General features: G+C 38.2%; 1 protein-coding gene across 1 annotated transcript in view; it reads left to right on the forward strand.

Moving 5' to 3' along the window:
- Positions 1–13,923, forward strand: part of DNAH6 (dynein axonemal heavy chain 6) — a 227,482-nt gene that overhangs the window by 118,950 nt on the left and 94,609 nt on the right. Inside the window, exons 45-47 of the mRNA XM_059188231.1 lie at positions 561–715; positions 5,794–6,025; positions 13,594–13,746. Of these exons, the coding sequence (XP_059044214.1) occupies positions 561–715; positions 5,794–6,025; positions 13,594–13,746 (540 nt within the window). The remainder of the gene's footprint in view (positions 1–560; positions 716–5,793; positions 6,026–13,593; positions 13,747–13,923) is intronic.

Raw genomic sequence — 13,923 nt, forward strand, 5'->3', positions numbered from 1 at the left:
CCAAATGGGCTACAGCAAAGAAGAGATCTCATGACAGGTCCACACAGGACCTCAAACAGGAACTCAGTTCCTTCTGGTTTACCCCAAATTTCATTCTCCCTGATTTGTCTAATCAGATGACGGCTGTGTAAAAACTACACGTAGTTCCAGCATGATTGTTTATAAACAGAGAAGTCTGGCATGCCTCATTTTCAGCCCATTTAGCTTCTCCGATGTCAGCGGCCTGAAAGCCAAAGTACAAAACCAAAGTAAGGAATAGTGAGAAAAACTGGAAACCTATTTCTGAGCTTGTGTGTGAATTTTATAGCAAAATTCAATGAAATTCCAATGTACTATTTGAACTTAAATGAAATGGATTTTCAGTTACCCATGAAAATCTGAGTTTCTTAGTCCCATTTCCTTGGTTTGAAAGCCTTGCATATAAATATATAAAATATGCATGCAACTGATTACATAGTAACATGGATAAATAATGTTCCCTCCTAAGGTTACAAATATTGTCTATGTTCCTGTATTGTAATTGATCTAACTTGGTCCCTCTCCCATAAATCATCTTATAGTTTGGAGCAGATAAGAGTGATCGGATTTATGATGACATGCCTGATATGGAGAAAATCGCAAATGTTCTAGAAGACTATCTTGATGATTATAATCTTATAAATCCCAAAGAAGTAAAGTTGGTGTTCTTCCAGGATGCTATAGAACATGTTTCAAGGTATAGTAGCATAACATGCCCAATAATGCATCGATCTAATTTCTTTTGTATTAAAAGGTAAGAATTAAGTTGTACAAAAGTCTTTAAATAGATTGCTAGATGGACAATGGTCTATTAGCAAATCTTGCTATAATGTAAAAGTTATTTTGTATGTGTGTGTGTGTGCGCATGTATATATATATATATATATATATATACACATATACACACACATGTATGTGTGTATTTATCTATATCTATATCTATAGATAGATTTTTTTCTTGTTAAGAAAGAGGAAGAGAGAGAGAGAGCAGGGTAGGAAAGGGTAGAGGGAGAGAGAGAATCTTAAGCAGGCTGCACGCCCAGTGTGGAGCCCAAAGTGGGGCTTGAGCTCAGGACCCCAAGATCATGACCTGAGCCAAAAATCAAGAATCCAACACTTAACCAACTGAGCCACTCAGGTGCCTTCTTTATATATTTTGAAATATATATTTATATATTTTTAATATAAGTGTCATGAACTTTCTATGAATTCCAAGGGGTTATTTTTGTTACATATTAATAGGTTGTTTTTGTTTGTTTTCGATATCCTGTCTCATTACCAAAAAAGGGATTTAAGGTAGTTTACAGAGATACATGTATAGTACAAGGCTGCTTACATGCACGCCTAAAGAAAGAAGGGGCTCAAAATTATAGCAAAATGAGTGACATCCAAGGATTGTAGATTCCATCTGCTTACCCATAAAAGTTTCCTTTGAGAGACATCCCTGACAAATAGGTATCCTGCCTGAATATCTACAGTCCTTGGGGCATACACCACTTTATTTTTTTCTAATTTTAATTCCAGTATAATTAACATACAGGGTTGTATAAGTTTCGGGTGTTCAGTACAGTGATTCAACAATTCTGTACAGTACTCAGTGCTCATCATGACAAGTGCCCTCTTTGCCACCCATCCCCTGCCCCTCTGGTAACCATCAGTTTGTTCTCCACAGTTAAGAGTCTGTTTTGTTTTGTTTTTTTAATTTTTAATTTTTAAAATTTCTTTTCAGTGTACCAGAATTCATTGTTTATGTACCACACCCAGTGCTCCATGCAGTATGTGCCCTCCATAATACCCACCACCAGGCTCACCCACCTTCCCACCCCCTGCCTTTTCAAAACCCTCAGATTGTTTTTCAGAGCCCATAGTCTCTCATGGTTCATCTCCCCTTCCAATTTTCCTCAACTCTCTTCTCCTCTCCATTTCCCCATGTCTTCCTTGTTATTTCTTATGCTCCACAAATAAGTGAAGCCATATGATAATTAACTCTGTCTGCTTGACATATTTCACTCAGCATAATCTCTCCCAGTCCTGTCCATGTTGATACAAAAGTTGGGTATATTCATCCTTTCTGATGGAGGCATAATACTCCATAGTGTATATGGACCACATCTTCCTTATCCATTCGTCCATTGAAGGGCATCTTGGTTCTTTCCACAGTTTGGCGACTGTGGCCATTGCTGCTATGAACAGTGGGGTACAGATAGCCCTTCTTTTCACTACATCTGTATCTTTGGGGCAAATACCCAGTAGTGCAATTGCCAGGTCATAGGGAAGCTCTATTTTTAATTTCTTAAGGAATCTCCATACTGTTTTCCAAAGTGGCTGTACCAATTTGCATTCCCACCAACAGTGTAAGAGGGTTCCCCTTTCTCCACATCCTCTCCAACACAGGTTGCTTACTGTCTTATTAATTTTGGCCATTCTAACTGGTGTAAGGTAGTATCTTAATGTGGTTTTGATTTGGATCTCCCTGATGGCTAGTGATGATGAACATTTTTTCATGTGTCTGATAGCCATTTGTATGTATTCATTTGAGAAGTGTCTGTTCATGTCTTCCGCCCATTTTTTGACATGATTATCTGTTTTGTGTGTGTTGAGTTTGAGAAGTTCTTTATAGATCCTGGATATCAGGACCTTTATAGATCCTGGACATCAGTACTGTTATTTGCAAATATCTTCTCTCATTCCATGGGTTGCCTCTTTGTTTTGTTGACTGTTTCCTTTGCTGGGGAGTCTGGCTTTTGTCTCCTTTTCTCCCCTTTGCTCAATTTGTTTTGTTTCTTAAATTCCACATATGAGGGAAATCATAAGATGCAACACTTTTTAAAGTGCATCTGTATACTGTTGGACAATTCCAGGTATTAAAATGACACTGCAAGGATGATGCCAGATCTGCTCCCTGTGATATCTGGTATCTGCCCCATCCTGTGAGGCAGTGACAGTAATAGCACTCAGCATGAACATAAAACCATGATGTGGAGTATCTCTTTTAACCGTGATAATGCCTCTCTGTGCCTCAATATCCTCATCTCTCTACAAATAAGGCTCAGAGAATGTTCCAGCAGCCATATTCAGTGACTGTGACACTTGGTAGCTTTATGAGTTCGTGATCTCACGGTTCCCAGTGGTTCTGTCTTGGGGTCTTAGTGCAGTTAAAGTAAGACGGCAGCTGGAGTGCCTGGTACACCTCTGCCTCAGTGCACACTGCCCAGGTCCTTCCAGCAAGGCAGTGGCAAGTCTGGGCTTCTCCCATGGCTCCAGGCTCCCAAACCTGTGCACTGAGAGCCATGGTAGAAGCCAAATGGCCTCTCACAACTGAACCTAGCATTAATTCTACCACACACATTAATCAGAGGAGTGACATAGGCCCATCCTGTTCACAAGGGGTCAGAGACTCTATCTCCTGATAGGATTAAAGAGCTAGTAGGACCAGAAATAGTACTGCAGCCATTTTTGAATAGGAAAGTGTACCACAGAGAGTTGGTAAATTGTCCAAAGTCCCCTAGCTAGTGAGTCACAGGCAGAGAATCGCATCCAGCTCTTTGACTCTAACTCAGCTGCAAATGCCGCCACCCAAAATGGATCTACTTTTTGCATTACAACTCTCCAAATATTTGACAATTATGACCAGGCTCTTCTCAGCTTTGTGTTCTCCATGCAGAATTAACCCAGATCTTCTGCTGTTGCCTCTTAGGGGCTATTTTCAGCCTCAATATATGAAGCACTTGATAATTTCTTCATGTTCCATTTAAAGTGGGACACCCAGACCGGATAAGGTATTCTGAGCAATCCACAGTGTGAAGTGTGTGTGAGGACAGATCTCCTGTGGTCTGCTAACACAGCGAGACTATAATGACTTTGTTTTTTTCCCCTGTCAACTACATTTTAGTGTTGCATCATGTTACATTTGGCTGTTAAATCCTAGGACTTCTTTTTCTGTAAACCATAAGCAATCAGGTCTTTTACCTTTCCTATACTCCTGCTGTTTAATTAACTCTAATTCAGAAATTTATTTTTTGTCAGCACTCCAGTGTAATATGGCAGTTTGTCCCTGGGTTGTTGAAATACCGTTTGCTCCTCATCTGTTCCCCCCACCAGCACACTAACACCCTACCTCCTAGCAATGGTTATCCTGTAGCTCACACAGGCTATATGCCTGCAAGGAAAAAATAACAGCAGTACTCAGTCTGAGAAACTTCCTGGAGAATAGACCAGACCATAGGCAAAGTCAGCTTAATTTTATTTATAATCTTTCTGGCTTTTGTGAAAGAAAATCAACAGGCTATGCAAGGGATTGCTTAAAATATTACAGGAGGAAATTAATAGCCATTTGTAGAATGGAGGAGATTTGATTTTCAGAGAAACAAAGGGCAGCCATGTGAATAATGACATAGACATCTTTTTCTAAAGAGGATCAGTAGTTAGGAATTAGAGTAAACAAATCTCTGCTTGTAAGAGTTTTTAAATACCTACTGCTGCCTAGCAATGAAAAGGGCTTCATTATGCGCATGAGTTATAGAACAATTACAGTAATTTAGCAGATATTACATTTCCATTTGTTGGTGACATTTTAGACTTTTTTTTTTTGTATACGATAAGTGGCTAAAAGCCTTCTCAACTCAGAAAAAAATTCGTTTTTTACTGTAGAGCCTGTGTTTTTATTTTTTATTTTATTTTATTTATTAATTTGACAGAGAGAAATCACAGTAGACGGAGAGGCAGCCAGAGAGAGAGAGAGGGAAGCAGGCTCTCCGCTGAGCAGAGAGCCCGATGCGGGACTCGATCCCAGGACTCTGAGATCATGACCTGAGCCGAAGGCAGCGGCTTAACCCACTGAGCCACCCAGGCGCCCCATAGAGCCTGTGTTTTCAAAAAGGCAATTTGCTCCAGGCTGTTTCTACTCATTACATACACCCAAAGTTGTCACCGTACTTCCAGGATGGTAAAACAGATCTCTTTGAAAATCTAAGCCACTAATTAGGACAGCCATCTCTTGCCTACTACAGTAGAGAAGATATAACCTTGAAGGATTTCTAAAGGAGGGAGTCTTCTCTCTGTGGATATGTAAGTTGACAGAAAGAAGAACACGGGAGGCAGAATGGACAAGTTATTTGTTTGCGGTAATCTAAGATGAAAATAATCAAATTACTGTGAGATACATGAAACAAGGAAAGGGTAACATATAAAGTGCAAGAGTTTTATAATAGTTAATATTTCATCCACTGTCAAACATGTGCACATTATGGAGAACAATAGCAAAACATTATTACATATCCCTTTACCTCTCAATTTTATACCTACCTGGTGACTGAAGAGAAACAAACAATGATCTGACGTGTCTTCTGTTAGATGTGCACTGTATTAGAGACGTAACAGTGGAAATTGTGCGTAAATCATCTGTTTGCTTACTCTATGGGAGGTTGGCAAAGGATCCTAGGAAAGGAGCCAACAAACTTTTTTTATAAATGGCCAGGTAATAAGCATTTTAGACTCTGCAGTCTGGACTCAGTTCTGCCATTGAAACACAAAAGCAGGGCGCTTGGGTGGTTCAGTTAAGGGTCTGCCTTTGGCACTGGTTGTGATCCCAGGGTCCTGCGATTGAGCGCCGCATCAGGCTCCCTGCTCAGTGAGGAGTCTGCTTCTCCCTCTCCCTCTATTCCACCTTCCCTTGTTCTCTTTCTCTCTCTCTCCCTAATAAATAAAGTCTTTAAAAAAAAACAAAAAACAAAAAACAAGAAACATAAAGGTCTTCCTCTACTCTGCTGCCTGCAGGATAGCCCGCATGATCCGTCAGGAAAGAGGCAACGCCCTGCTGGTTGGAGTAGGAGGCACAGGAAAGCAGTCTCTCACAAGACTCGCAGCTCACATATGTGGTTACAAATGTTTGCAAATTGAACTTAGCCGGGGATATAATTACGACAGTTTTCACGAAGACCTGAGGAAGTTGTACAGACTGGCTGGCGTCGATGACAAGAATATGGTATTTCTCTTCACAGACACGCAGGTGATGTTTAAACAGCTAAAGTACAAGTGTCATGATCGATCGCGTGTGCTCTGAATGGTGTGTACGCTGTAGTTCAAGGAACTGTTCCCTCGGATGGCCGCTGTCCTTGACCTTGTAAAAGACTTTCATTCTCCATTTTCACTATTTTACCAACCCCTGTGTTACCCTTTAAATTCTGAGTAAGTAAATATGGTCAAAGATTAAGGGGATGAGAGAGATTTGAACTTTTCTTTGAGAAGGATATAGATAATAGAAAGTAATGAATTATTTCTATAGCAGTAAATATAAGGAAGTTATTCCCTAATTGAAATTAGTTAGGGAAATATGCCTTACACAAGAAAAGGAAAATAACAATGGCTGTTTTAAGGTTAAATTAACTTTAAAATTAAAATAGGATTACATGATTACATCTATGTCTATAGGAATCAATTTAACTGATCTTGAGTTTGTTCTAAAGAAGAAAATTTTCTACATTGACTATACTGGGCATTTTAACATTAGGGAAAATTAACCTTTATAGAAATTGGGCAAGGAATAAAAAAGTGATCTGATGCATAAATATTTTAAATTATTCGAAATTAAGTACCAGCTTAAAATGGGAAAATATTTTTAACATCTGTGACATACAGGGAATTTATATCTGAATATAAAATATTTTTGACAGGGGTGCCTGCCTGGGTGGCTCAATTGGTTAAGCAACTGCCTTCCACCCAGGTCATGATCCTAGAGTCTCAGGATCTAGTCCCACATCAGGCTCCTGCTTGACGGGGTATCTGCTTCTCCCTCTGACCTCTCCCCTCTCATGCTCTCTCCTCTCATTATATCTCTCAAATAAATAGATAAAATCTTTGGAAAAAAAACATTTTTGACAAATGGGAAAGGACCCATACCCTAATGTATATACACCACCAGCTCTGGCCACCAGCAGCAATTTGAGTGGAGAGTAAAGCAAACAGAAACATTATTCACAGAGCAAAGCCAGTGGCCCCATTCAGAATGGACACTTGGGGTACAGGTTGGCTTGAGTCAAGACCACAAAGAGAGAGCCTTTCTGGCCTACAGTCGCCTTCTGGCCACCCTACAGCCTTGCTTGGGGAGTCAAGAGCCAGTTCTTTTGTTCCACCCTGGCAGAGAAACTAATTTGTGACTCCAGTCATTGCTGAGCACAGCTTTTAGCTCATGTGACCAGGGAACCAGAATACACAACAAGCTGTGTAGCCCATTTGATAGCCCTGCTCCCTGTCTGCAAAGCCAAACCAGTGGCTTCATCTGGCCAGAGAATTCAGTGCGTGGTCTTGCTCAGTTTAGGTCCCCAAACAATGAGCCATGCAGGCCTTGGGTCCCACTCCTCTGCCCCACCAGAATAGGGAAGCTAATTCGTAGCCTTATCTCCTACTGAGTATAGTACCCAGTCCCAGCCATCTAGGAAGCCAGACCGGAGAATCTAGGCAACTACACAGCCCACCCTACAGCCCTGCTTGGAGAGAGAACCAAGTGAGCAGTTCTATCCAACTCTTCTCAGACAGCAGCACTCCACCCCCAACCTTAGAGCTTGGGCAGTGGCCTCAACCCCCAAAAAGACCCTGACAGCAAATCCCATCTGCTTAAGGATTGCTGACATGTCCAGAAACCCAAACTCAGCAGACTGGTGAAGAACTGTATCTGCCACAGTGAACCTGTGAAGTCTGGAAGAGGAGACCGCTTACTCAAATGTGCAGACACCAGTGGAAGGCATGAAAGATCATGAAAAATCAGGGAAGCATGACACCCACCAAAGAAAATGAACAAAGCCCCAATAACTGGCCCTAAATAAATGGAAATCCTTGAACTGTGAAAGAATTCAGAATAATCCTCTTAAAGAAATTTAGTGAACTCTAAGAACACACAGACAGCTAAACAAAATTGGAAGAACAATGGATGAATAGAATAAGAAGATCAACAAAGAAAAGGAAATAATTAAACAAACAAATAAGTTAAACAAATCCTAAGCTGAAATATACAATGACTGAACTGAAAAATTCAATGGAGACCTTCAAAAGCAGACTGGATCATGCAAAAGACAGAATCAGTCACTTAAGAGACAGGACATTTGAAATTACCCAGTCAGAGGAGCAAAGAGAAAGAAGAATGAAAACCCTTACAGAACTTACAGGACAAAACGAAAAGAAACAGTGTCTGAATTATGAGAATTCCAGAAGAAGAAAAAGAAAAAGGAACCAAAAATATATTTAAAGTAATAATGGATGTAAACCTAACAAATCTAGAGAGAGTAAAGGACATCCAGATCCATGAGGCTCAAATAGGTTGAAGCTGAATGGAGCTACACTGAGACATGTTATAATTAAATATATAAAGAACTAATGCAAATCAATAGCAAAAAAAAGTTCAGCTTAAAAAAATGGGCAGAGAAACTAAATAGACAGTTTTCCAAAGAAGACATGCACATGACCAACAGGTACATGAAAAAATACTCAACATCAGTAATCATCAGGGAAGTGTAAATCAAAACCACAATGAAGTATTACCTCACATAATTATATGCCAACAAATTGGATAACTGGAAGAAATAAATAAAATCCTAGAAACAGAAAGCCTACTGTGGCTACCATCAAAAAGACAAGGGACAGCACGCATTGGCAAGCACGTGGAAAAACAGGAACCATGTGGACTGTTGTGGGAATGTAGATTGGTGCAGCCACTATGGAAAATATTATGGAGGTTCCTCCAACACTTAAAAGCAGAACTACCATATGATTCAGCAATCTCACTTCTGAATCTAGAGCCAAAGGAAATGAAAACAGGATCTCAAAGAGATGTCTGAACTCCCATGTTTATTGCAGTATTATTTGTAATAGCCAAAATATGAAACAACCTAAGTGTCCATCAATAGATGAATGGATAGAGAAGATATGGCATGTACATATATATACACACATACATATATATAAGTATATACACACATACACATAATAGAGTATCATTCAGCCCCGAGAAAGAAGGAAATCCTTGTATTTATACAACATGGATGAACTTTGAGGACATTATACTAAAAGAAATAGTCAACAGAGATGACCTATATGTGTCACATATATGTAGTCACCTAAATGTGGATCTAAAAGAAGCCAAACTCATGGAAACAGAAAGCATAGTGGTGACCAGGGGTTGAAGGTTGGGGAAAATGGTGAGATGTTGGTCAAAGGGTACAAACTTCCAGTCATAAGATGAATAAAGTTCTAAGGATCTAATCTACAGCATGGTGACTGTAGTTAACAACACTGTATTATATCCTTTAATTTTACAAAGAGAGTAAATCTAAAATGTTCTCACCACACACACACACACACACACACACACACACACACACACAAGAAATGGTAATTATGTGATGTGATGGAAGTGTTAGCTAATACCATGTGCTAATCATGTTGCAATATATAAGTGGAGCAAATTAATACATTGTACACCTGAAATTTATACAATGTTATGTGTCAATTATATCTCAATAAAGCTGGAAAATAAATACAAATACAGCCTTTTTTAAGTGAAAAGGAAAAGACAAGCACATCAATAAAAGAAATTTAAAAATGTAATAAGAGTGCCTGGGTGGCTCAGTGGGTTAAGCCTCTGCCTTCAGCTCAGGTCATGATCTCAGTGTCCTGGGATTGAGTCCCACATCGGGTTCTCTGCTCAGCATGGAGCCTGCTTCCTCCTCTCTCTCTCTCTGCCTACTTGTGATCGCTCTCTGTCAAATAAATAAATAAATAACATCTTTTTTAAAAAAATAAATAAATAAAAATAAAAATATAATAAAATGTGAACATGAAGTTCCAAAAACAAAACAAAATAAAACAAGGGCTTTAAACACCTGAAGAAATGTTCAGCCTCACTAGTAACCAAAGAAATTTCAATGAAGATAAATATCAGGGGTTGGCCTTGCACACTGACAAAGGTTAAAAATCATAAGATGCAGTGTTGACAAAGGCATCAGGAAATAGGCCTTGCATAGCCCTCAATTGTGAATTAGCAAAATCATCTGGAAGGTAATTGGCTATATGCAGTTAAAACCCTTAAATTTCTCTTACTTACAATTACAGATGCATACAAAGTTGTATGTATAAGAAAAACTAATGCAGTATTTTAAAATAACAGTTAATTTAAAATATGAGAGGGTGGCACAAGTAAATTATAGTATAATTATATAATAGGACAGTTTGTAAAAAATTTTAAATTACTTTGTGGAAGTACACATTAATTAATGTGAAAAGTGTTTATGATGTGTTGTTACATCATAACATATACAAATCATCTACCATACAGGTTCTTTGGTTTGATATGTAACTAAACAGATATGTTGTATATACAACATGTCTGGGTCCTGGGATTTTTGAGTGATTTTTTTTTTATTTTCTTAATTTTGTTTAGCTGTAGTTTCTTATTTTGAAATGAAGATTTCTTATTGAAGTTTAATGTTACTTTTATAAGCAAGTTATATTAAAAAGGCTCTTAGTGTTAAAGCTCCAAAGATCAAATCAGAATGTCTTGCTCCCCTTTATGCAAACAAAAGGTTATTATACCCTGTTGAAAACCCCCATCAATCTCAAATGTTCTATGTTACTGGAGACCAAATATAACCATAATAACTAAAATTAATGTGTGCATGTATGTACATATGTATAAAACTATTATAAATATGAGAGAAACAAGACATTAAAAAAGTTTAACTTGCCATTTCTAGCAAATACAAAGTAGAAATAAGTATGTTTAGATAATATAAAGAATATAATTTCTAAGCGAGAATTAATGGCTATGTACTACATTTATATTTTACAAAGAAGGTAAATATGTTCTAATATTACTAAAGGTTTACAAAAATTGATCAAATTTTAGGCTTAAGCAAATTTTCAACAAATTCAAAAAAGCATTAACTATAGTGATAACATTCTTTTCCACGCTCTAATCAAAAAAGAAAGTAATGAAGTGGCTCAGGACTTCAAAATATTTGTATAGAGGCACCTGGATGACTCAGTTGATTAAGCACCCGCCTTTGGCTCAGGTCATGATCCTGGGATCCTGGGATCGAGCCCAGCGTTGGGCTGCCTGCTTATTGGGGAACCTGCCTCTCCCTTTCCTCCCTGCTCATGCTGTCTCTTGCTATCTCTCCCTCTATCTCTCCCTGTCTCTTAAATAAATAAAATCTTTTTTAAAATTTGTATAAAAAAATTCCTGAGTCAAGGGGCACTGGGTGGCTCAGTGGGTTAAGCCTCTGCCTTCGGCTCAGGTCATGAACCCAGGGTCCTAAAATTGAGCCCGGCTCGGGCTCTCTGCTCAGTAGGGAGCCTTCTTTCCCTTCGCTCTCTCTGCCTGCCTCTCCGCCTACTTGTGATCTCTCTCTGTGTGTCAAATAAATAAACAAAATCTTTTTTAAAAAAGTCCTGAGTTGAGAACATCACAATTTAAATCTCTATTTAGAGAACAGGGAAAATGAACTTAATATAAATAGAAATCTGTGAATGCAGTCAAAGAGTTCTTGGGATTGAATTTATAGATTTGAATAGAAAATTAGAAACTACATATATTAATGACTTAAAAACTTCAGGAAAATAAAGGTCACAAGGAAGCAACAAGAAAAATAAGAAAAGCAAATAATAAGAGCAGAAAAAAGTAAGTTAGGACAAAAAACTAGCTAGTGTTTGCTCTTGGGGAAAATCAACAAGACAATAGTGCCAACTTCAAGAAAAAACAAAGTTATAAGTGAAGATGAAAATACAGATACTTCATCATAGTTAAGTATATAGGGCTCAAACTTTTTAAAACTAAAAAGTTAACTAAAAAGTATAAATGATAGATTTAAATATTTGCATCAATTATTAGAGGCAAAGGTTTATTTTGTAATATGAAAATTACTCATTCAAATTGAAAAGTCAACTCCAGTGTATAAATGGTTACAATTTGAACAGATTTTTAACAGAAAATAATAAATGTGGAATCATATTTGCCCTTGCTAATAATCAAAGAAATGCAGATTAAATTCTCCCAAAGCAAATTTCTCCCTAAACTAGCAAAAATGTGTTAAGTTTAATGAAATTTTACTTGAATTGAATGGGAAATTTAAAAATCTTCAAAATCCAGAAACTATTCATGCACTTTAATTGCTAATCCCACTCCTGGGAATTTTTTTTTTAAGATTTTTTTTTTTATTTATTAGAGCCAGAGAGTGAACAGGGGGCAGGAGAGAGAAATATAGAGAGAAGGAGAAGCAGACTCCCCACTGAGCAGGGAGCCTAATGTGGGGATCGGATCCAGGACCCTGAGATCATGACCTGAGCAAGGTAGACGCTTAACTGACTGAGCCACCCAGGCATCCCCCACTCCTGGGAACTTATTCCCAGGAAATAATCCAACTGGAGAGAAAAGCTATAGACCTACATATGTTCTTAAAATGTGAACTAGACTGTGGACCATTTAAGTCCGTGTAAAAATATGGCGCATGAGCTCAGTAGTGAGTTATGTTCCCACTAATGGTTATAAATACAATGAGTACTCCACAGAATTATGGATAAATATTTATGAGAAAATGTTAGCTGAAAAAAGGCAGAATATGAAATGGTTACATAAGGATGCCTGGGTACCTCAGTTGGTTAAGCATCCAGCTCTTGGTTTTGACTCAGGTCATGATCTCATGGGTCATTAGATCCAGCCCCACATTGGACTGCATGCTAATCGGGGAATCTGCTCGAAAAGTCTCTCTACTCCTCCCCTCATTTGCATGCCTACGTGTGCACACATGCTTGCTCTCTCAGATAATTTTTTTAAAATAAATAAATGGAAAATAAAATGTTCATACATATTACTTGAACCATGTAAAAGATGAACATCTTTTAAGAAACAAAGAGGAATGAGAAATGAAAAATCAATGTACTTCTGTGTTAGAATACATATATATATATTTTTTAAAGATTTTATTTATTTATTTGACAGAGAGAGACACAGTGAGAGAGGGAACATAAGTGGGGGCAGGGGGTGAGAGGGAGGAGCAGGCTTCCCGCTGAGCAGGGAGCCCAATATGGGGCTCAATCCCAGGACCCTGGGATCATGACCTGAGCCAAAGGCAGATGCTTAATGACTGAGCCACCCAAGTGCCCCTGATTTTACCTCGATGTTAGAATATTAAGATTCTAATTTTTAAGGTTTTGTTTTGTTTTGTTTTTTAAAGAGAGAGAGAACACATCAGCATTCTGGTATCTCTTCTTTTTTTTTTTTTTTTTAAAGATTTTATTGATTTATTTGACAGACAGATGACAAGTAAGCAGAGAGGTAGGCAGAGAGAGAGAGAGGAGGAAGCAGGCTCCCCGCTGAGTGGAGAGCCCAATGCAGGGCTCGATCCCAGGACCCTGGGATCATGATCTGAGCCGAAGGTAGAGGCTTTAGCCCACTGAGCCACCCAGGTGCCCCAAGGTTAATTTTTTTAAAGATAAAATGAACTCAAAGTGAATTTTGATTAAATATTTGGTTTACAATTCACATGTAATAAATGTAAACTGGTTGGATCACTCTGCTCTCTTCTACAGATTGTAGTGGAGGAGTTCCTGGAAGATATAAATAACATCCTGAACTCTGGCGAAGTACCCAATTTATTTGAAAAGGATGAACTGGAACAGGTTTTAGCAGCCACCAGACCAAGAGCGAAAGAAGTAGGCATTTCCGAGGGGAACAGAGATGAGGTAGGACATGTCACAATGGTGATAAGGCTTTAATAAAACAAGAAGTTGTGTTAGTGTCCCTTCATTTCTTTTTCTTTTTTCTTTCTTTCTTCTTTTTTTTTTTTTAAACAATCTACATATCTCTTTGAGGAGTCCATGGATGGATTTTTTTTTGTAATATATTTGCTTTCCTTTGTC

Source organism: Mustela lutreola, chromosome 9 (assembly GCF_030435805.1).
Source record: "Mustela lutreola isolate mMusLut2 chromosome 9, mMusLut2.pri, whole genome shotgun sequence".
Classification (NCBI taxonomy): Eukaryota; Metazoa; Chordata; class Mammalia; order Carnivora; family Mustelidae; genus Mustela; species Mustela lutreola.